The 23,981-nt window shown below is 39.7% G+C and overlaps 1 protein-coding gene across 6 annotated transcripts in view; it reads left to right on the top strand.

The window, feature by feature from the left end:
* Positions 1-23,981, top strand: part of AOPEP (aminopeptidase O (putative)) — a 349,846-nt gene that overhangs the window by 22,853 nt on the left and 303,012 nt on the right. For all 6 annotated transcript variants that reach the window (XM_047829009.1, XM_047829006.1, XM_047829007.1 and 3 more), the window contains exon 3: positions 13,243-14,162. In XM_047829009.1, the coding sequence (XP_047684965.1) occupies positions 13,375-14,162 (788 nt within the window). In that variant the 5' untranslated portion in view covers positions 13,243-13,374. The remainder of the gene's footprint in view (positions 1-13,242; positions 14,163-23,981) is intronic.

The raw sequence follows: 23,981 nt of genomic DNA, 5'->3' as shown, positions 1-23,981 counted from the left end.
AGATACATAGTAAGTACTCAGTAAACATCAATTATTTCTTCTTCTAGATAGATTGTCTCTAACAGATGTTTTCATTGCTTTTCGCTAGTGTCCAGTTTTTCATAAAGGCACTTAAAAAAAAACCTGACAAATCATGGTCTTTGCCTCTGGATAATGGAGAGTTGTCAGTATATGTTAGTAGGTCTTGTGCCATCAGCAAGACGGCAAAGAGCACGGGAAAGGGGAAGGATAAAGGGATTCTGTGAGGACAAAGTCAGCTTGTCTGGAGAGGCGTATCCACAACAGGCCACGCTATGATTGATGAGTTCTTTGTTGTGTTCTATTGACATGTCTAACAGTTTTGACACAGAAAAGCTGTTTTCTAGTTTTAAAGTTTAGATGTTTATATGAAACCTTTAATTGTTGTTAGTGCCAGGAACAAATCAGTGTTGATGAAGATACATCTCCTAAGGAGGAATGAGATGTTCAGCAGGTAAAGAACTTTTCCAGTGCCTTTGCTGGTCAGTATGACTTCTTCAAAAAGGAGTAGAAAAGTGAGATTTCCATTTTCTGTAACTGTAATGTGTTCTCCTAGGAATCCTTTTGCGATCACTCTGCTATAATTTAGTTTAAGTGGCACTTTTAGAAAACTGGAACAAGTTCTACTTTGCAAGCAAGTAGCAATCAAAGGGATAAATTCTTTTCTCTTTGAAAATAGAGTGAAATCACTTCCAATCTGATCTTTGCAACCCAATGCCTGCTGATACTGTGAGCATAAACACATTAGGCACCAGAGAGGAATGGCATCTGGATGCTGAGATGGGATCAGAATAGCCAGAATAAACACAAGCTGCCATCAGGGAAGCTGAATTCCATCATATCACATCATGTTCAAACATAATTCAGGGTAGTCATATACTGATGTGAGTAAAATCAGTTTTTGTTTTCTGTTTTCACATGTTAGACCTCTCCCCCCCCCCCCCCCCCCCCCCCCGCTCCCCCGCCCCGACTGGTTATAATATATAAATCAAGCCACAGCTGACAGTGATTTGCTTTCTTTATCTGGAAAAAGGCCTTTGACTCTAGTTCTGACTTGGCCTCACTGCGCTGATCTTCATCACAGGCACTTTCTTTAATTCCCACAACAACATTAACTCCAGTTGTTGTGTTTTTTTCCCCACATATACATATCACAATAGCTCTTTCATTGCAGGATCACAAATTATATGCAGTCACCCTTATATGCTTCATGAAAGCAGTAAATTTAAAGAAAAGAGAGTCTATTTAAAACTTGAGACCAGAGACCATAGTTTATCTTATTTACAGTTTGGTTTAAAGATTGGTATTTAATCTTTATTAAATCATACATATCATACCACATGGTAATCCTGAAAAGTGCTACATATTTTTATTTATAGTTAAGGGAATAAAGCAAAATCCCCTTTTCAGTATGTTATCTTGCATTATTTACTCAGTGATAAATGACATTGCCTCACAGGTATGAGTTTTGCAATGAAAGACCCTATTGTAGCATATATTTATACCGCGGGCGGGGTGGGGGTGCAGTGCAGGCTGTTAGAATTAGGGTTCCAGAGGGAATTTAAACTCTGAATATCCTGGTACTTTGTTCAGTTAAAACATATAGCTTAATGTTGTTTTAACACTGCATTTTTACTTGAAGTAGAAAAAAATAAAAAGAAATGAACAAAAGGGGAAAGCTTAATGTTAAAACGCTGGAAACCAAATAAAGTGACTGAAGGCATATTGGCATATCCTAAACTCAAAGATCAAAACTGTACCAGAGATAATGGTGATTATCTGATTGGCTTGTTTCTGCTGTTTAAAAATAACTTCAACTTTGAAAGTTTATTAACTGTTTAAGGCATCAGTGAACCATTGCTATCAAAGGTATTAAAATGAGCAGCTGAAAGAAGAGTTCTGAGGGGCCAGACACTTTAATAGCTACTCAAACTTTTGGGTAGAAAACCTGCTCCATGCTATGTCAACTTGTCTGTGATTCATGAGCATTTCTACTGAGGAAGGAAAGAGCCAGACATTTTGGAGAGAGGGTTAGTCTTTTAGAGTATACATTTGTCTTTAAATACAAAGAATTAAAAATTTAAAAGTAAATAAGAGGAAATACCAATTTTAAATAAAGTAGAAATTGGTCCAGGCCCCCTTTATTCAGAAGTTTGGATAATTTAAGCGGAAATGGGCTGCCGTCATGCTAAGCACAAAAACAAGAGCTTCCTAGCAAATTGTTCTTATAAATAGTATTTTAGGACTAATATATTTGAGGCAATTGTGCTTCCCCAAATTCATTAAACACTTACAAGATATCATTCCATTGTTTTCTGAGCTACCATGATTTCTGATAAGTGTTATTCTGATGAGAGGCCAGATGTCATTTGTGTCATTTTCCTCCTGTATGTAATATCATTTTGTTCTGGCTAGTTTCAAGATTTGTTTCCTTATTTTTGGTTTTTAGCAGTTTGTGTCACACCTAGCTGTGGTTTCCTTTGCATTTATCTTGCTTGAGTTCTCAGATTCTTGAATCCTTAGATTTATATCTCTCACCAAATTTGGAAAATTTTAACTATTCTAAAAATAAATGGTTTCTTTTTTGATACTTTCAGATTTACCAGAAGATTTGCAAAGATACTATAGAGTTCCCATATATGTATCACCCAGCTTCCCATAATCTTACATAATCATGGTGTATTTGTTAAATTATAAAAGTAAATTGGCACAATGCCACTAATAACTACAGTTTTCCCACTAGTGTCCTTTTTTATTTTCTTCTTTTCCTGTTTTGGGATCCAGTCTAAGATACTACATTACATTTTATCATCATACCCTAAGCCTCCTTCAATCTGTAACAGTTTTTCAGATTTTACTCACTTTTCATTGTGTTGACAATTTTGAAGAATACTGGACAAATATTTTTTAGAATGTCCTTCAGTGTGGCTTTGTCAGATGTTTTATAATACTTAAACTGAGCTTATGGATTTGGGGAAGAATACTACAGAGGTCAGGTACCCTTCTCAATGATTGAATCATAGGATGGGATAATGATACCAGAATGACTTATCACTGGTGATACTAACCTCGATAATGTGGTTAAGTTTATGTCTGCCACATTTCTCTACTCTAAACTTTGTAGTTCTTCTTTTCCATTCTCTATTCTTTGGAAGTGAGTCACTAAGCGGAGTTCATACTCAAGGGGAAGGAAATTAAGCCTTACCCCTGCCTTTTGGAAGAGGTAGTATCAATTTCTGTTATTTGGAATTATTTAAGGAAGATGTTCCCTTCTTCTCCATTTATCAATCATTTGTTTTTATCAGAATTGAGTTATAGGTGTTTATTTTATTCTTTGGGTTCTAATCCAATACTGTCATTATTTATTTTCCTGCTCAGGTTGTTCTACTTTTGGCTATTGGAAGCTCCTGCAGTTAGTTCCTGTGTCCTTTTGAGATGCCCATTCTCCCCCACCCACTGCCTTTTTTTTTAAGCTTTCTTTCTTTTTTTTTTTTTTTTTAATTTTTTTTTCAACGTTTATTTATTTTTGGGACAGAGAGAGAGCATGAACGGGGGAGGGGCAGAGAGAGAGGGAGACACAGAATCGGAAACAGGCTCCAGGCTCTGAGCCATCAGCCCAGAGCCTGACGCGGGGCTCGAACTCACGGACCGCGAGATCATGACCTAGCTGAAGTCGGACACTTAACCAACTGCGCCACCCAGGCACCCCTTTTTTTTAAGCTTTCTTACTTTTGGGATCTATATGATGCTGTAGGCTCATCTTCTGTTTTTCCTGCCCCAGTCCTAGAATCAGCCCTTCCTCCTAGGAGTTCCTTTCATTGGAAAATGGTATTTAGGAACCGTAATCTGGGGGCTGGTTGTTGTCACTGCTCATTATTTTTTAATGTATTCTTTGCTGCAGCATTCTTATTCACCTGTTCTTCTTGGACTTCAGTTCTATATATGTTAAATCTTTGACCCAAAGTACCTGGGACTTTGTTCACTGGTTCATATTTTTTCTCCCTGGTCTTCAGATTGCTAATAATAATATTTGCTATATAAATATTGCCATATAAATATTTTTGCTATATAAATATTTTCAAGATTACTTATTCTTCTATAATCTCTGTTAAACTTCAGTGGATTTTTTATTTCAGATATAGTATTTTTCAGTTCTTAGAATTTCCTTTTTTTTTTTTTTTAAGTAATTTCTTTTTCTCTGCTGAGTGTACCTTAGTTCATTCATTATGGTATTTGTGTCCTTAATTATGATACTAATAACTGCTTTAAAGTCCTTGTTTGCTGTTTCTAGCATTCTAATATTTGGGTCCACTCATGTCAGTTTCCATTTGATTGCTTTTTAAGTGTGGGTCATATTTTTCTGTTTCTTTTTGTGTTTAATAATTTTGGATTTTATCTTGGACATTGTGATTGATACTTTAGTAGAAACTGGATTTATGTTCCTCTGAAGAGTATTAATGTTTTGTATTTGTATTAGGAGGCAATTAACTTGGCTGAACTTAAACTTTCGACTTTGCCTTCCCTGAAGTGGGCAGCAGCAGAAATCTTACTTCAGTTCATTTAGCCATACTTGGACTATTTGGTCTGCCTCTAAATGCATGGTTCAGGGGTTCCATAGAAAATTAGGCAGTATATATGCAGAATATGGGCCTCATACCTTTTCTGAAGTTTTCCTTCTTTACTTTCCAGGTACTGAGTCAGTCCTGAACTCTGTTTTCTGATTTTTTAGCCAGTAAGGTTGCAGGTTTCAGTCTGAATTTTAGTAGTATAGTGCCAACTAGGGCCTGCCCTCAGATGAAAAGCAATAACCCAGGAAACTGAGTGCCATTCCCTTCTCCCAAGTGTTAACGCCCTACAGTTTCTGCCAGCTTTCTGTTCATTCTCATGTACCTTCAGATTTTTATTGTTGTTGTCTAGAGTTTACAAGTGCTATCAATAAGAGGATTGGTTTGATACAAGCTACTCTGCTATTACCAGAAGTGGTACTCTCTTTCATTTAAGAGGAAGAACAATATTAATTAAACAATCAAACAAAAAATGTAAAATGAAAACTATAGTGCTATAAAGAAGTATACAGTGCTATGAGATCTAATAATAGGGAAATTGACTTAATCGGTGAGGTCTGGAAAGTTTTCCTTGAGGACATGGTTGGGAGAGAGAAAAAGTTAATAAAGAGAATAGAAGAGGATTCCACATAGTTGTTGAATGAATGAGCAATATACTCCAGCGTTCTTTGCATCTTGGCTTCTTTCTTTGCATGTATTCTTATCCCCTCAGTCTTTAATCATCTCTCTAGGCTTCTGTGATGATGAAAGGGAATCTGTCGCTATGGTGCCTAGAAAGTTATACAGCAAACCATGGCCTGCATGAAAACTTCTTAAGCCAGGGGACTTGTGGCTGTGTACCATTTAATTGGTAAAGTGGATTTCGTGGGTTTCTGGTCAGTATGTTGAACTGAATTATGAAGAATCCCCCCCCCCCCTTCAAGTATTTAGAAATGCTGGGGGCATCTGAGTGGCTCAGTTGGTTAAGCGTACGACTCTTTATCTGAGCTCAGGTTGTGATCTCAGGGTTGTGAGTTCAAGCCCCGTGTTGGGCTTCATACTGGGTGTGGAGCCTACTTAAAAAACAACAATAACAAACAAAAAACTTACCAAGTATTTAGAAATGCTGGACAAAGTATAACAACACACACACACACACACACACACACACACACACACACACACATGCAGATTCACAACCAAGAAAGAGTTATCCTAGTTAACCAAAATGGAGAGGGAAAGTGTAGGCTTAATCACAAGGGGGTTGGATCCTGATATATACCAAGGAAGAGGTGCTTGGCCATAGACCTAGTACCTGTGGAGAACTGAAACTGAGATACCTGTATAAAGCCAGAAGCCATGAAGGGGCAAATGGAGAAAGAAAATTCCATTACACTGTCTCAATAGAGAGGCAAGGAAAATTTGTGTCTACTTGGCATTATACATGGAAAGAATTCCTCAGACTAAAGGAGCACACTGAATCTTGAGCAAGCCATATAAAAATAAATTCACATTTAAATACATCAAATGAGACAATAGAACATCAAAGATAATGAAAAAGTATAAAAGCTACTAGGGAGAAAAAAACAGATGCATATCAAGAAATGCAGATTAATATCAAATGCCTTATCAGCACAAAGAAATGTCAGAATATAGTATAGTAATATGTTCAAAGTACTAAGTGAAAATAACTATCAGCCTAAAATCTACACTTAGTTAAGTGATCATTCAATAGTGAGGATATAATAATGACATTTTCAAACATATGGATGTTGAAAGTTTACTACTCATGGACTGCTGAAAGAATTACTAAAGACATACTTAAGTAACAAGGAAATTGTGGCAGAGTGTATTTTCCCAAAATGGCCATAACAGTGTCTACCTTCTCACAGGCCACTCTGCAGTATGACCTAGCCACTCTCCCATCAAGACATGAAGTTGAGTTCCCTCTCCTTGAATCTGGACTAGCTTAGCTATACAACTCTTTTTGAAACCAATAGGATATGGTAGAGTGATACCACAGTGACTTTTGAGGCTAGGTCAGAAAAGGTCATTCAGCTTTCAACTGGTCCTTTGGGACATGTGCTCTGAGGCCCACCAGTTGCCATATAAGTTGTCCAGCTCTTCTGAAACCTCTATGTTAGATGGGCTGTGTATGACTGCTCCTGATCATCAGAGCCCCCAGATGAGCCATCCTCTTACCACTGAGTGCTGTAGTCATTTTCATAAGATACAGAAAATGGCCCAGCTGAGTGTTACCCAAATTCCTGACCCACAGAACAGAATCAAATGGTTGCTTTTTGAAGCCACAAAGTCTTGAGTTAATTTTTCAGGTAGCAATAGCAACTGGGACAAAATTGAACCCTGACAGGATGAATGGAATGCATAAATCAGTCATGAGTAAGGAATCTGGTAAACACAAGTATTAACTTTTTTTTTTTTTTTTCTAAGTTGGATGAGGGTTGTTAAAGATGTGATATTGGGCTGCCTGGGTGGTTCATTCAGTTAAGTGTCTGACTCTTGACTTCACTTCAGGTCATGATCTCATAGTTCATGAGTTTGAGCCCAATGTTGGGTTCTGCACTGGTAGTACTGAGGCTGCTTGGTATTTTCCCTTGCCTCCCAGTCTCTCTCTGCCCCTCCCCCTCTTGCGTGTATGCCCTCTCAAAATAAATAAACTTAAAAAAAACCCACAATGTGATATTAAGACATTAGCAACAATAATGTGGAAGCTGATAGAGAGTGGGGAAGAGGAGAGACTGAGGGTAAAACTTTCTAGGGTCTTATTATTTAGAAGACTACTAGAGATTGACTTTAAGTAGGCATGTTAAAGAAATAGATTGTATAACTTATGAAACAGTAGAGGGAAAAATATTTCAGAAAAAATGCAGCAAAAAGCAGAAAGTAAAAGCTAAGTAGCAAAGAAATCATGGTAGATAGAAGACACAAAATAGGGGCGCCTGGGTGGCTCAGTCAGTTAAGCCTCTGGCTTTGGCTCAGGTCATGATCTCACAGTTCGTGAGTTCGAGTCCTGTGTCATGCTCTGTGCTGACCGCTCAGAGCCTGGAGCCTGCTTGGGATTTTGTGTCTTCCTCTGTCTCTGCCCCTCCCATGCTCACGATCTGTTTCTCTCTCTCTCTCAAAAATAAATAAACATTTAAAAAAGAAAGAAAGAAAGAAAGAAAGAAAGAAAGAAAGAAAGAAAGAAAACACAAAATAAATTGGTTGAGATGAGATCAGTGCTGTTATAGCAGTAATCATGATAAATGTAAGTAAATTAACCTCAGTTATTAAAAATGATAATTATATGTTTTAAATACAGCCAACTGTTGCCTTAAAAGGATACTCAAGGGGTGCCTGGGTGGCGCAGTCGGTTAAGCGTCCTACTTCAGCCAGGTCACGATCTCGCAGTCCGTGAGTTCGAGCCCCGCGTCAGGCTCTGGGCTGATGGCTCAGAGCCTGGAGCCTGTTTCCGATTCTGTGTCTCCCTCTCTCTCTGCCCCTCCCCCGTTCATGCTCTGTCTCTCTCTGTCCCAAAAATAAATAAACGTTGAAAAAAAAAATCTTTAAAAGGATATTCAAGGCAAAACAACCCAGAGCAGTTAACAATAAAAATAAAGAGATAGAAAAGATGTATCAGTTAAAAACAAACCAAAAGAAAGTTGGTGTGACAATACTAATCTGAGGCCAAATGGAATTTCTAGGTGTTTCACCCAGGGAACACTTGCAGCAGGAGACCTATATAGGGATGTTCATTGTAGCATGGTGTATAATAATGACAAATTTAAAAGGATTTAAGTATCAGTAGGGAAATGTGTAGATAAATTATAGAATATTCATATAGGGACACTAAGCAGCATTTACAAGACATGAGCCAGATTTATGTGCATCTACATGGCTGTATTTCAAAACCACTGAGTGAAAGAAATAAGTTACAGAGTAATATGTCAGTGTGACATTTCTGAATACAAAATAATACATTTGTGCTTCTAAGATTCCTTCTAATTCTGAAATTATTTTATCAAATTTCACAGCAATAAGCTATGTTCCTATGATTATATGCATTTGAGTGTCTGAGGAACTGTGCCCAGAAACAGTATACTTCAGCAAGTAAACTGGCTGTTATTAAGAGCAATCACTGTATTCTACAGAAGGAACACACTTGGAATAGCAGAAAGCTATCTTCCTCTGAACAAGTAGTCTGTAGAATGAAATATTTTGTAACCACTCATAGTGTGCTCAGTGGTACACGGTAAATTTTTCCTTTTCCCTTGACTTGCTTACAAGGAAAGAGATGTGGCATAAAGAGGGACAGGTATGAGAAGAAAAAGTGAGAACCATTTGGAGAAAGATGTTTTTTAAGCCATAACTTTCTCCTAGAACCTATGCAAGCCAGAATCCCTGCTCTGTAGATAGCTAGACATAGAAGTCATAAATGACCTCAGATGTCAATTCCACAGATATTTGCTGAGAACCTACTGTGTACGTTCTACTCAACGTGGCCATGCATACAAAGATGAATCAGGAATCTCTAGTTGTTTTTAGACCATGGAAGGGTAGAGGTAACTGCAGAATGAGGCAGGATAAGGGAAGGGTCATGAGAATCACACATGTGGCTTTGTAGCTTGAAAGGAGAGTGAAATTATTTTCTTTAGAGGTATCTGGAATGGCTCTACAGAGGCTATTTTACACATTTGTAGGTGTGTGCACTTCTGTTTGGCGAGTGAAAGTGGCAGGGCAGTTTCTTCAGTGTGCCATAACTGTTTAGTATTTGATCCTCTCTTTTGCCCCCTCCTCCCACCTTGCTCAAGAAAAATATTGCTGTATGTTAATCCTTTTGAAGCCTTTAATGGTGTTGCTAAGACAATCATTTAAGCGTTTAAAATACATACCACGCAGTACACTTATTTTAGAGGCAGCAGTGGTTAGCCACTGGAAACTAACCATTGGGTTTGATAAAGGGGGGAATTTTATATGTTATGGCTTATGACAGAGAATGGAAAAATGCTTCAGTGAGACAAACTGGCATTTTAAATTGGAGCACAATAATAGCAAAAAGTGCTGAAGTCAACAGACTGCTTAGAAATATGGTTACTATTTGCTGAGAGAAGCCTTACAAGGTGGCCACGTACTCGCATTTGCAACCACAGTTAGTTCAGTTCTTCCCTGAATGTGGGGCTGTGACCCTGATTGACATCAGTGAGAGTTGTGAACTTGTCGAGAAAGGAGATTCAGGTCATCTAAGAATCCAAGGCAAGGAGGAAATAGGTGTAATAAGCAGCGAGTTTAACGGACTTACATACCTATTGTACACAGCTTAGGTTGGAAACCATGCAGAGGTGACCGTGATCTTCTGAATCTTCTGGGGCTGGCCTAAAAATTCTCCTTTCCCCACAAAGCTATTACGGTATGAAATGAGTCTAGTCCATATGACTTGAAGGATAGGAAAGGGAGCATGGGAATACAGAAGACAGTCTTAGGAGGTGACATTTGATTTATGACTTGGACAACATAAAGAAAATGGCCACAAGAGCTGGAGGATGAGAATTGCAAGGGAAAGAATTGGCAAGGGAAAAGCATCAGAAATGAGTGACCTTGGCACATTGCTTTACCTCTCTGGGCCTCATTGTCATGATTTGTAGAACTAGACAGTTGCACTAAGCCCTAAGGAATCTGTCAGTTCCAGAATGCAAAGAAATAAAAACTTAGTTAACATAGGCAGCAGGGTCGAATGTTTTTGTTTGTTTTTATTTTTTTCCAGTTTAATTGATGTGATTGACATACCACATTGTGTTAGGTTAAGGTGTATAACATAGTGCTTTGATATGGATATATTGCAATGTTTGTTTTTGAAGATGGCAGCCCCTGGGAGTGTTTGAAACATTGGGAATAGGATAGAAACACTGAGAGGAAGAAGATGTTGGCGAGAGAAAAACATTTTTTGTCAAATGTAAGAAGATTCCAAATTAGTAGGAGGAGATAGAGTTTGAGGGAAAACTTCTTATTTCTGATATTTCCTGTCTTGTGAAGGGTGCTTAATTACTGTAAAATTCTTGATCACTTTACTCCTTCCCTCTTAAAGGAGGTGGAGCGGGAAGAAGAAATCGAGCATGTTCTGTTCCTTTGAGTTCCTCCCTTTTGCTTTTGGGCCAGCAGTCCTGACCTTGGAGGGCTATTCTCCTTACTTCTCCAGGCCCTAATTCTTACCTGGAGAGGGTACCTTTTGTGGGAGCTTTGACCTGATCCAGTGTTTCCTGTGACCGTGGGGGTAAATCTGTTGAATTTTGGGATTGAGTTTTCAGGTACCTTTGGCTCCCACATTAAACCGTATTCTCCAGTTTAACCTCCACCTGTAATAATAGTGATATTTTGGTATCCCTCTGCCATATCCTCATCTTATATTTCAGTGTGTTCAGAATTTGAGTGGGCAAGAAGAGTGCTATTCATTTGGCCCTTTCATACCCCAGAAGCTAGGATTCAAGGGGAAAGGAATTAGCTTTGGGGAGAAGGGATACTGTTGTTTTCTTTGAGTCAAAAAGGAGAAGGCGATAGTTGTGGTGAAGAACTACAGATACTTGAGCCATGAGGGAGTTTCAGAGATTTGAAATAATCTCAGTAAAGTGGGAGGCCAAATAATTAGCCGAGAATGAGTCAGCAGGCATGGAACTGGAAAGTTAAAAGAAGAAAAGATTTAGAACTGCAGGTATGGGGAGTGTACTCAAGAATCCATGGAAGAGAAGCAAATGATTCCAGTTAGGGTGACAAGGTGATGTTAACAGGCTTGGATGGATGGGATTCTCAGGCTGCCTTATTATCGGCCACCAGGGACAAAAGTGGTGACAACTGCTCTATAGAATACATTTTATTCTTAAATTATATTAATTTTTACAAGTAAATGAAAGGATCTATTAGGGTTAGACTATGAATTATTCTTTACATGACAAGTTCAATTGCTTTCATGCAGAAAAGAAAACACTGTCTTCCTCCTTTGGCCTATTGATTCTTCTAGAGCCCAGGCGAGTGCCAACTTCTTTATAAAGTAATCTCAAAATATTCTTTGCATCCCTGATTTCTCTCAGTTCCTATTACTTTTAAAGTCAAACTGTATATTGCCACATACAGTTTGGTGAAGAGTGGGAGAATAGAGAGTAAGGAAGGATTTCAGGAGGTGATTGCACTTGAACTGGGTGTGGAGACAGAATGGAATTTGGCAGGTGGCTATGGGAACACTCCAGGTATGGCCACTGCCTAGTCGAAAGAGCAGGTCATATTTAGGGACAGACTGTTGAGCAGGCCCTTTGGCTAGAGGACACGGATGCAAAGGGAGTATGGTCTCCGTGCCGGGAAAATAGCTTGAAACCAGATTGGACAAGGATGCAGGAAGCCAGGTTTTCCACCCCCCTCCCTGCTTAGGGTAGGTAGGATTTTCCTGAGGAAGTAGCCTGTGGAGAGGTAGAAAATGAAAATTCAATAGGTTTGATTTCTGGAATGAGATTCTAAAAGGAAGGAAATAAGAGTCTAGTAGACAGGCAGATAAAATCTGAGGGGAAGTGAGGAGGAGTTAAACAGAATAAAAAGGGAGGGTTCAGTTTTACTTGAAAAGTCAAGCAAGCAATGTTGTTTTGTAGTTGATACAAGAATACCTCCTGATATGTAGAAATACAAAGATTATTTTAAATATATCTACCCTGTCAGAGTTGTTATTTCTTTCCCCCGTTTTCATTTTTGGTAAAAGAATAAAAAATAAAGAACAGCATACGCTGAAAGAAATTAGGTACACAACAGGGACTGAAATAATTTCAAATAATTTTTCTTGTAGCCGGATTGCTATTATAAAATAAGAATACATTTTGATTCAGAACTTTTATGAAGAACTTGGGCATTTTATTACAACATCTGTTTCTACATTTTAATTTCTCTTTTTCCTTTTATAGGTATTTGCATACTATTTTTTTTTCAAATGAGAAGACCTTTTTGTTTGCCACAAGAAGGCTATTATCCAGAATGTTAATGGGTTTTCAGCTATTAAGATGTAATGATATACCTTGAGTATTTAACTATAAATTTGAAAAATCTCCATGAACAATCTCAAAGGAATACTTAGAATGCACTCCTGGTAAATTGGCTCATTTTCCTGTAATTTACTGGAAGTGCTGATATGAGAGCAGGCCTAATGTGAAAAGTACATTAATCCCTGGAGTTACATTTTATGTATTAAATTATTACTCTCAAAGAATAAAATGTATGAGGCCATTTAGCCTTCGTTCACATTTGTTACTTAGAATCACAGTAGAGAAACAATCACTTATCTTTGATGCACAAAATTAGAAATGATGCATTTAATATCTTTTAAAACAAGAGGCGCAGTGATGCTCAGTTATGCTTTTGCATAACAATTGCTCTTTCGCAGAACAAGGACTGTTCTAGTTAAGAGCAAGAATCTTCAGGCTTTGTGGAGGCCCCTTTCATTCCATTGGTAATTGAAATATTTTTAGAAACCCATAATGCAGCCTTCTTTGATGTCAGTCAGAAAGATTAGTCTGCCTTCTAGCCATGAGCTTCTACCACATTGGGGGATTATTTAAGGAGGGAGTCAGTTTGCTGAAGTGAAGCAGTGGTTGTAGGAACATTTAGGGTCTTGTTTGGAATTTTGTCTAATGGTGTTTTTCTTCTTTGCCAGGGGACTGAAAGAGCCATAATTGTGACATCAGGTGTTTTTTTGGTAAGCGGCCATTTATGATTCCGGAAGATTAAGGCAGCTAGGAAGCCCCTTCTGAGATTTTAACAAAGCTCTCGAACAACAACCAACTCCATGGACACAGAGCTGGACCCTTCCCGGGATGACCTACCTCTCATGGCCAACACCAGCCACATACTTGTGAAGCACTATGTACTGGATTTAGATGTGGACTTTGAAAGTCAAATCATCGAGGGCACCATAGTGCTTTTCTTTGAGTCTGGAAAGAAACAGAGTGGGTCCACCAAGGAACCCTGCCGATCAGAGTCAAACGAAGCCTGCAGATTTAGGATGCCTGAACCCTGCCATAGTCCTGTGACAGATACAAGGACCTTCTCCTCTAAAACAAGATCTAATGATTTTACAATCTGTGGTAAAGGTGAAAAAGATACTTCTGGTAAAGATGGTAACCATGACAACCGGGAACAGGCTTCTGGGATTTCTAGCTCAAAGTACTGCTGTGACACAGGGAATCATGGGAGTGAGGATTTTTTGCTAGTGTTGGACTGCTGTGATTTATCTGTGTTAAAGGTTGAGGAGGTGGATGTTGCTGCTGTGCCAGGTATTGAAAAATTGACAAGGTCTCCCAAGCTCACAGTTGTTTCTGAGGAGCTCAGGAATCAGATTGTGTGTGAACTTGTGACTCTGCCTGCAGATCGTTGGAGGGAGCAGTTAGACTATTATGCTCGTTGCAGCCAGGCTCCTGGCTATGGGGAACTCCTGTTTGACACTGACACTTGGAGCTTGCAGATCAGGAAGACAGGGGCTCAGACAGCTACTGACTTTCCTCACGCCATAAGGATACGGTACAGCACCAAACCCCAGGGGCGATCAGTTACCTGGACTTCAGACCAGAGTGGCAGGTAGGTTATCTGGGCGCCCCACAGCCCCCTGCCCTTTCATCTCACACACTGGGAGAGAAGCCTTTGCAGGGACACTCTCAGACAGGGGACCGTCTCTGCAAAGATGCTCCTCTTTATTCTGTGGCATTACCCATCTAGCCTCAAATCCCTAGACCCACGGTGAGGCAGGTAAATTCCCAGGCATGCTCAACTCTTAATGGGATTATTTCCCTTAAGTCAGGATGAAAAGATTACTTTATTAAGCCCCTGTATTTCTGAGTTAGGAGATTGAAAGGCAAGCCTAATGATTAAATCCCGAGCCTACCTCTCTGTTGGGATCTCTGCTGGCGACTTGAGTGCTGTAGATGGAAGCGATATGTGGCTCTGAGCAAATACTTTCTCAAAGTTCCTTCAGATTCCCCCTGAGGGAACAAACTGCCGCCAAGTTTTGTTGGTGTGAGGCCTGCTAAAGTGGTTCCAAATAACGCCAGCTCTGCTTGGGGACTTTTCTTACTGTACCTGTGTCTTGGCAGCTGTGCCTCCCAGACTGTCAGTTGTCAGGTAGCATGAACCCCCACAACACTGGAATGGTGTGTTTCTGTGGGGTGTGGCAGTCCTGCTGAGACTGCACACTTGCTCCTTTGGCGCTGATTCTTCCTATTTGACACCAGGAGCCTCTGGGTTTTTCGTGTGGAGAGAAGGAATTGATGAAGCATCAATTTCCAAGGGCACGTTAGATTAGGCAGCCATTTGTTCTGTTCTTCTTGCCCTTCCTCCCACAATTGTTCGAGGTTTTTAGAATTTGAGAATTTTTAAATCAAACTTTTTTGATTCCTCATTATTTTACCTATTTCTTTGTGCTAATGTACTGCAAATCGATAGGAATGCTGATCTCCATAATCTTGTTTTGAGCGCCTTCTTTTATGGCATCAGACTCCCTTGACAGAAGTGGTCGTCTCTGGAAATTGCTTAGATCTCTTCCCTAACCCCCTTCCCCCTCAAACCTTTTAGATTTGCTTTTTTTAAAGCATCACTTTAATTTTGGGCTCTAATTATCCGATTCCTTGCCTCCAATCTTACCTCTCTGCTCTGGTCTCCCACTCTACTTACAATGAGTTCAGTTCTTGTCTTATTTCTGTTGGAGTCTGAGACAGTCTTTGGGAAATTGCAGGGTTGGTACAAACTTACACCAGTACAAAAGCATACTGATTTATGTATAGAATAACTTATTGGATATTCTTGGGAAACCAGGAGAGAAAGAAACAAGTGTTCTTTCTTTTTTTTTTTTTTTCTTTTTTAAGTTTATTTATTTTGAGACAGAGGGAGAGCGCCAGCAGGGGAGGGGCAGGGAGAGAGGGAGAGAAAGAATCCCAAGCAGGCTCCGTGCTGTCAGTACAGAGCCTGACGCGGGGCTCAATCTCACAAACCGGGAGGTCGTGACCTGAGGAGAAATCAAAAGCTGGACGCTTAACTGACGGAGCCACCCAGGCTCAAAGAAACAGGTGTTCTAATTGTATCTTTAAAATTTTTTGAAATTATTAAGGATAGGGTTTTCAATGAGATTTAACAACATATGGTCTCTGAATACTTGATTAGGAAATTGGTTTTTAATACTCCTAGATATTTCATTTTTGAAATAAAATAATGGGGAAGAAGAATCTATTAATAGTAATTGGAAGAAATATTCATTAATGGCCTCACACATGGCTTCCTTCTCAGTGCTCACTACACAGAAAGAGATTAGATTTTTTTTTTTTTAATTTTTTTTTTCCAACGTTTATTTATTTTTGTGACAGAGAGAGACAGAGCATGAATGGGGGAGGGGCAGAGAGAGAGGGAGACACAGAATCGGAAACAAGCTCCAGGCTCCGAGCCATCAGCCCAGAGCCTGACGCGGGGCTCGAACTCAACCGACCGCGAGATCGTGACCTGGCTGAAGTCGGACGCTTAACCGACTGCACCACCCAGGCGCCCCTAGAGATTAGATTTTTGAATTACGTTCCATGTCAGGTGTGAATTACGTATGGATAAATGCTGCTTTCTGTAAAGGAACTGAAGGGGTGCTTGGGCACATCTTGTTCCTGCAAAGGTTGTCTTGGCAAATTTACTTGTAATGTTTCCTCTTCTGATAATTCAATAAAATGCATGATCATAGCAGGAGTTTAAACTGTATCCTTGGAAATTTGTGATTATCTGTTAGTAAATAAATGGCATTTATGCAGCCTTACGAGGATAATAAATATTGTTTTAAAAAAGAAATCCTCAAAAGATGTTTCCTCTCCCTTTTGTCTTTTTTTGGGTAATTTATGGCCACTAAATCTTTTTAAACTCTCCCACATGCTTAAGAATAAATCTAAGTGTATATTGGTAACTGTTTGGATAGTTTAAGGACTTTAAAATGCCTAAGGATCCCAGGTTGCTAGACAGAAAAAATTCCTCAGTGATAAGTTGTTAATCATCATCAGGGTTACTAGGCTTTATGAATATGATTGTATGAAAATAGAAAATTTTACTATTGTATGAAAAATATAATTGGGTAGAGCTTATTTTCTCCAAGGCATAGAGTCTGCTTTTATTAAAACTAACATTTTATCCTTGAGTGGCAGAATACTATCTGCATACCTACCACAAATTCTTAGTCCTGGATAAGAAATGTTTTATTCTCATTTTACAATTAGGAAAATTGGATAAAGTTACTGAAAGCTTCTAGAAAAATCCATGTTTCAATTATAAGAGGGAACTATGTTTCTTACTTTTGATCTTTACCATGTCCATTTTTATGTGCAAAGATTTCAATATGTTTAAAAAATAATTACATTAGTTTTCAATAAATTTCTATTTTTAATCAGATAGTAGAAACTTAAGAAAATCTCTAAATTGTTAATACCTTCCCTTTTGAGTTCCATCAGTACCTTCTCCCCTTGTCACCCTCCCCCTGCCCCATGTTGAAAATAAAACTTAAATTATTTAATTTGATAATATATAAATAATTATCATTTAGGAGATCAGAGGATCCCAGGCTGGAATGCACATTGTGACCAAACAGTCTAACTGTATTAAAAATGTATGAAACAACCTCGCTGGCGGGGGTTGGGGGAGAAGGTGCTGACCTGTCACTTTGGAAATGAGGGGAGTCTGTAAAACTAAAGGCAAAAGGCAGTGCACCTCAGTACTGTGCTGTAGTTGATTAAGGTATTTCCCATGGGGATACAGGTTAACAAGTCCAGGACCACTATACATGTCTACTGGAATTGAGCAATTCAGTCAATTATGTAAACCTGGGAACCAGGTTTCCTACTTTTGAAGTGGGAGGTTACAGAGAGCCAGGGGAGGACCCTAGAATGATCTATGTGCTGATAGATTAGAATTGGAGGCATCACTGTAAACTTATGTTTGGCTTAAGAGGGATACAGATGGTTGTATGTAGAAATACTGTAATTATAAGTAGGTGTTTTCCAAGGGTTAGCATGAAAGCATAAATTTCCTTGCTTGTCAGCCAAGAGGGTCTAAAAGCACAGTGCCTGGATCTTGGTTTTTACCATTCTCCAGTAAGGAAACCAGGGCTTCTTGGAGGAATGGCTAGGACTGGAGGAAATAGACAAGATGAGCCCTGGACACCTTGTAGTGCCAGAAAATAAGGAAGTGCTCAAACAGCAGCAGTAGTAGCCTGCAATTGCGAGTATATGCCCAAGGTCCAAGGAGCCATCTGAAAGAACTCCTAATGAACAAAGCTGGGCAACAGTGTAAAATAGTTTTGGATGATGACCTAAAGTATAAAATAAATATCCATGAGTTCACATTGATATAAACATTTGAATAAACAAATGGAGGCGAACAGACAAATCTAAGGTATAGAAGTTGTCCAAATAATGTAGATACTCTATCCTCAAGGAGATGGAACATAACTCCTGGCTCCTTACCAAGTATGGACTGAGAAAAATGAGTAACTTTACATTAGAAAAACCTGACAATCATGACCTGTCAGTGAGGAGGTCAAAATTAACATCAGTAGTGATGAGTCATGTTGATAGTGTGTACCCTTGGTATGATGTGATGAAATGACATCTTTGTGATTGTCCTCTCTCCAAACCCATCATCCCAATGGAACCAAGAGAAAAACATCAGATAAATCCCAGTTGAGGGACATTCAAAAAATACCCAACCTGTACTCCTCAAAACTCTCAGGGCTAACATAAACAAAGAAAAGGAAGTCTTAAACTGTCACAGTCCAGAGAAGCCTAAGGAGACATGAAGAAGATAAAAATAGTATATCCTGGAACAGAAAAAGGATATTAGGGAGAACCAAGGAAATCTGAATAAAATACAGACTTTAGTTAATAATGTATCAATACTGGTTTATCAGTTGTGACAAATATACTAACGGAAAATGTTAATAAAAGTGAGTATGGGGTAAATGGGAAATCTATGTATTATCTTTGCTCTTGTAAAAATAAATCTAAACCTGATCTAAAATAATGTTTATTAAAAAAATAAACTACAAATTTGGAAAGCAGTCACCATCTTTATACCTTAAAATCTCCTTTTTGTAAGGGAGATTTTTATCAAGTGACGGTGTTTTCTGGGGAACTGAAAATGTATTTGAAGCTATAATAGAGTATTTCTTCCAATAATTTTCAGTAATTTCTTCTTCCCCATTATTATTCTAGTTCTAAAGTGAGATATCTGGGGGTGCCTGTGTGGCTTGGTCGATTAAGTATCCGACTTCCGCTCAGGTCATGATCTCACCACTCGTGAGTTGGAGCCCTGCGTCAGGTTCTCTGCTGACATCTCAGAGCCTGGAGCCTGCTTCAGATTCTGTGTCTCTATCTCTCTCCCCTTCCCCCGCTCATGCGTTGTCTCTCTCTCTGTCTCTGTCTCTCTCTCTCAAAAGTGAATAAACATTTAAAAACATTAAAAAAAAATAAAGTGAGATATCTGGTAGTGTGAAAGCTACAGTTTCCTACCTAGGTTTAGCCATTGTGGGATTATGGAAGATCTTGAACTGAAATGCTCTTTCTTGCCTCAGTCATTACAGGTGACATTTAAAATGGGCTGCTGAAACAAACATGTATGTAACAATTCGATACAACATGCTTCTTGAAAACCCTGTTTACGTTGTGTAGTGTGAGTGTGTGTGCCCTCTAAAACTATTTTGAAGAACTATTTCAGAACAGGGACTGAGTCAAGAATGTGTTAAGGAGTTATTGTTAAGCTGGGAAGGAAGGGGACTTAATATCTTTTTGGTTCTAGATCCCTAGTGTACCTAAGAAAAAAACTTTTAGAAATGAAAATGTTTAAGGGTGGTGCCTGGCTGGCTCAGTTGGTTAAGTGTCAGACTCTTGATTTCAGGTCAGGTCATGATCCCATGGCCATGAGATCAAGCCTGAGTCCACTTAAGATTCATTCTCTCTCTCTCTCTCTGCCCCTCCCCTCTGGACCTCTGCCCCTCCCCTGCTGGAGCCCGTGCATGCTCTCTCTCTCAAAAAAAAAAAAAAAAGTCTTGGGGCGCCTGGGTGGCGCAGTCGGTTAAGCGTCTGACTTCAGCCAGGTCACGATCTCGCGGTCTATGAGTTCGAGCCCCGCGTCAGGCTCTGGGCTGATGGCTTGGAGCCTGGAGCCTGTTTCCGATTCTGTGTCTCCCTCTCTCTCTGCCCCTCCCCCGTTCATGCTCTGTCTCTCTCTGTCCCAAAAATAAATAAAAAAAACGTTGAAAAAAAAAATTGCTTTAAAAAAAAAAAAAGTCTTAAAAAAAAAATAAAGAAGAAGTGCCTGGGTGGCTCAGTCGGTTAAGCATCTGACTCTGGATTTCAGCTCAGGTCATGATCTCACAATTTCTTGAGTTCTAGTTCTACATGGGCTCAGTGCTGACAGTGTGGAGCCTGCTTGAGATTCTCCCTCTTTCTCTGCCCCTCCCCCACTGCACTCTCTCTGTCTCTCTCAAAATAAATAAATAAATTTAAGGGAAAAAAAAGAAATGGAAATCTTTAATTCAAAGTTTATGTACGTTTCCATTTACTTTTCTTTTCCACTGAATAAAATGTTACTTAAAACCAAAGCATTCTCTCTGGTAACCCATTCTCTTTTCCCTTAGGATCATTATAATAGTTGTGGAACCAGCCAAGTGGTGTAGATAATCTGGGTTTAAGCTGACGACATCACTGAACAGGAGTTGGAGTTGAAATTCAGTTAAATATAGGAAATTTATTTTTAAAGCCCCACTTACTTGGATCATCGTTAAAGATAAGGAAACTGATTAGGAAAATACACTATAATTTAAAGTAATATTAAAAGTTTTTAATTCCTTACATCACTGTGATGTTGTTTTAGACAAGACCAGAGTGAAGTTGACAAGATACTAAAGAGAATAATTTTTTTCAATTATGTTTATTATTTAGCTATTGGACCAAGGAAAATGTAGACTTCAGGAGTATTTTTAGTTTGATAGCAAAACCAGATGTTAAAACATGTTCCCCCTCCCCCACTGAAGTAGTTTCATTGTTTAATATCTCAGTATAAAGGAAAGATTTAAGAGAATTGAGCAGATCTTTTGGAAGAGATTTCAGGTCTGAAAGGAACATCTCTACAACTAATCCTTTTTTTTTCTTGCTTGTTTTAAGAAACCAATACAAAATTCAAGAGGACTGAGGTAGGGATGCACAATAATGCTGTGATACCATTGTAAGAGGAGGAAGTGATAGTCCCAAACTTAAAAGTTTGCAAGCGTTCTACTCTAGCCTCTTTCTCCCCTTGCTGACATTCTAGATCTATCACTGTTTCCTAGAATCCCAGGAGAAAAGGCAAGGATGGACTGTCTTAATTTACAAAAGTAACCCAAATGACTAACCAACCAAACAGAAAAACCCTGAATAACCAAACATCAGTAGAAAATAACAAATCACAATGACCTATACCAAAGAGCATAGTATGTTGGAAAGAAGCTGGAAAGTGAGAGCCAGGAGACCTGAGGACTTGTCCCTTGTCCGAGCCGTGCTGCCCATTAGCTGTTTGACTTCGGATAAGGCATTTTACTTCCCTGGAGCTTAATTTTCTCATGTGCTAAAAAGAGATTTCATTGTAGGATCTCCAGATAAGACTTCCAGATGAGAAATACTGTCTTTGCCTTTATAAACAACTTGCCTATTCTGTACCCAAAACACTTGTGCTGAAAAGTGGTGAGTTTCTGACTCAAAGCCACTTCCATTCAGTCCAGTTCATTTTGTACACAAAATCTGAGTCAAAGTAGCATTCTCCTTGCACCTGCCACATGTCCAGTATGATTGATGGATCCTGGTTTCAGTAATTATGCCATGAAGGAGAATATAATGAGGAAGGTGTGTGTGGAGAGTTGAGGGGAGAGAGTGAGTCATAGTTGACATTTCCTATTTTAGTAGTTCGGTTCTCGGTTTTTGTGGCACAAGAAAGCAAGAGGGTTGCTTGCCTATAACTTGGGTTTAAGGAGAACATGGAGTCTTACAAAAGATCAGGTGCTGGAAAGGGAAGAGATGGTAATGAACTGGAAGAGGCCTGATGACTTTGTCACCCTGGCAAGTTTATGAAAGAATCCGACCCACCGGCACTGTTAACATCTGCGGCCGCCTAGCCTCCAGTGACCAGATCAGTATCTCATTATGGGAAAATACCCCAACAAGCTACACTCATGGCAGCTTCAAGCTCATCACCTCCTGCCCGCTTCTTCTGAAGCAGCCCTCTCCCCAGTCACTGAACCAAGTCTCTGAAAACAGGTGATTTTATGGAAAGCGGTGGAATTTGAAATGTTATTTAAACTAAGAATAACCCCCTTTTCACACTGACTGCAAAAAGACAAATCATATAATCATCACCTGAAGAAAAAGAAAATATGTGGTTTGAATCAATCCCCTTCAAGTGTTCCTTCTATCTAGAAGTTTATCTTCTATCTATAAGGGGCTCCTTAAGACAATGAGCAAGCATGGGAGTGTTTGCCGACCTCTTACCTTGGAAGGCATAGGTCATAGTCCATTGGGCTACTATAACAAGATGCCACAAATTTATTTCCTACTGTTCTGGAGGCTGGGAGTCCAAGATCAGGGTGCCAGTGTGGTCAGGTTCTGATGAAGGCACTCTCCTGGGTTGCAGACTGCTGATTTCTAGCATGGGGGAAGGGGCTTAGGGGCTAATGGTATCAGTCACGTTCATGCAATCCTTGTCCTCATGTGACCTAAGCACCTCCCAAAGGCCCCACCTTATAATCCCATCAGTCACATTGGGCATTAGGATTTCAACATAGGAATTTGAGGGGACACATTCAGCCCATAGCACCATAGTGTGTCTCACCCTTGTTTGACCACTCCACGAACACAAACGTGTCAAACTGAAGTAGTAGCCATTCTGGCAAGTTCTTCCTCCACTTAGAAGTTCTCTTTATTTATTTATTTTATTTTTTAACGTTTATGTATTTTTGAGAGACAGAGAGTGACAGACAACGAGCAGGGGGAGGGGCAGAGAGAGGGAGACACAGAATCTGAAGGAGGCTCTGGGCTCCGAGCTGTCAGCACAGAGCCTGACGTGGGGCTTGAACCCACGAACTGTGAGATCATGACCTGAGCAAAGTCAGATGCCCAACCAACTGAGCCACCCAGGCACCCCCCAACTTAGAAGCTGTTTAATGGCAGCAAGTCATGGGGCCGCTCTCATGCTGTCTTACCCTGTTCTTTTTCTGATTTTCAGTGTCTTCCTCCACATTCCCACAACTCCTGTGCAGTTAACTGAGCTCTCCAGGAAGTCTTTCATTGGGTGGCTATCCCAGGGCATGTGGGATGAGCCCTGGTGTGGGAGAATTTTCCTTTGCATGCTAGAAGGAATTTTTCAGTCTGGAAATAATGAAGTTCTAAGCATTGGAGACTGGCGCCTGCACATCTGTCCCGTGAGCGTTTTAGCAACATGGCCGAGGTGCAAGGCTGTGCATGTTGAATAAACACAGCTGCATTTATTTCTGTGATTACACATCCAGATAGCTGCAGAGCATGTTTATAAATGCACATAGATTTTCCTCCCCTCTTGGGGCACCAGGGGTGGGGGACAGGAAATCAGCTGTCTGTAGTTCTTGTTTGTAGGTGTGCATGATGGGAGCCATCTTTACTCTTGAATCACTATGTGGGGAGTAAGATTTTGATGATTCAGTGAAGTCCCTACATTCACCCATTCTCCACTTTTTGTTGGATGCCCCAAATTCCACCATTAGAGTTTTATCCAGAGGTTAAAGTTTTCATCTCTGTTAAAATATAGTTACATAACTTTAAATTGTATTAGATATTTGCACTAGGGCATGTGACATGCATAAGGATACCAGGTTGTAAAAGCTCAAAGCGCCATTGCTTATAAAGTCCCTGGTGCTTGGTTTGGGCATGTTGGGAAGGAAGGAGAGAGGCTGCAACTGAGAAAGAAGAAAAGGCCAAGAAAGGAAGAGGCTGAGAGCACGAAGATAATCTGCGATTTCAAGAAATTTTGCCTAGGACCTCCCTCTTTGGTGATTATTTTCCTATTGGCGAAAACATTCCAATAAGAAAGCAATGAGGTCTTCTATCAGACGTGGCTATATTTATGGATGGGGCTTTTACACTTTCAGAGTTACTGCTCTGGAGACCAAGGGGAAAGTGTGGTGTTTCTCCTAATCAGATGGTGCGGGGGGGGGTCCCCAAATGTGGGGCGTCCTGATAGGGTGGGGGCAGGCAGCATGGGCAGTGAAAGAATTCACCAAAGGCAGAGCAAGGGAGATAGAAGTTTACTGAATACACTGCAAGGGAGCCCAAGGGAGGACAGCAAAGGACAGACTGTCTGCATCGAGGCTGTGGTTGGGGCTGT

The sequence above is a fragment of the Prionailurus viverrinus genome, chromosome D4, assembly GCF_022837055.1.
Source record: "Prionailurus viverrinus isolate Anna chromosome D4, UM_Priviv_1.0, whole genome shotgun sequence".
NCBI classification, from domain to species: Eukaryota; Metazoa; Chordata; class Mammalia; order Carnivora; family Felidae; genus Prionailurus; species Prionailurus viverrinus.
The sequence above is the reverse complement of the archived record's forward strand: the minus strand, read 5'-3'. Positions and strand labels throughout refer to the sequence as shown.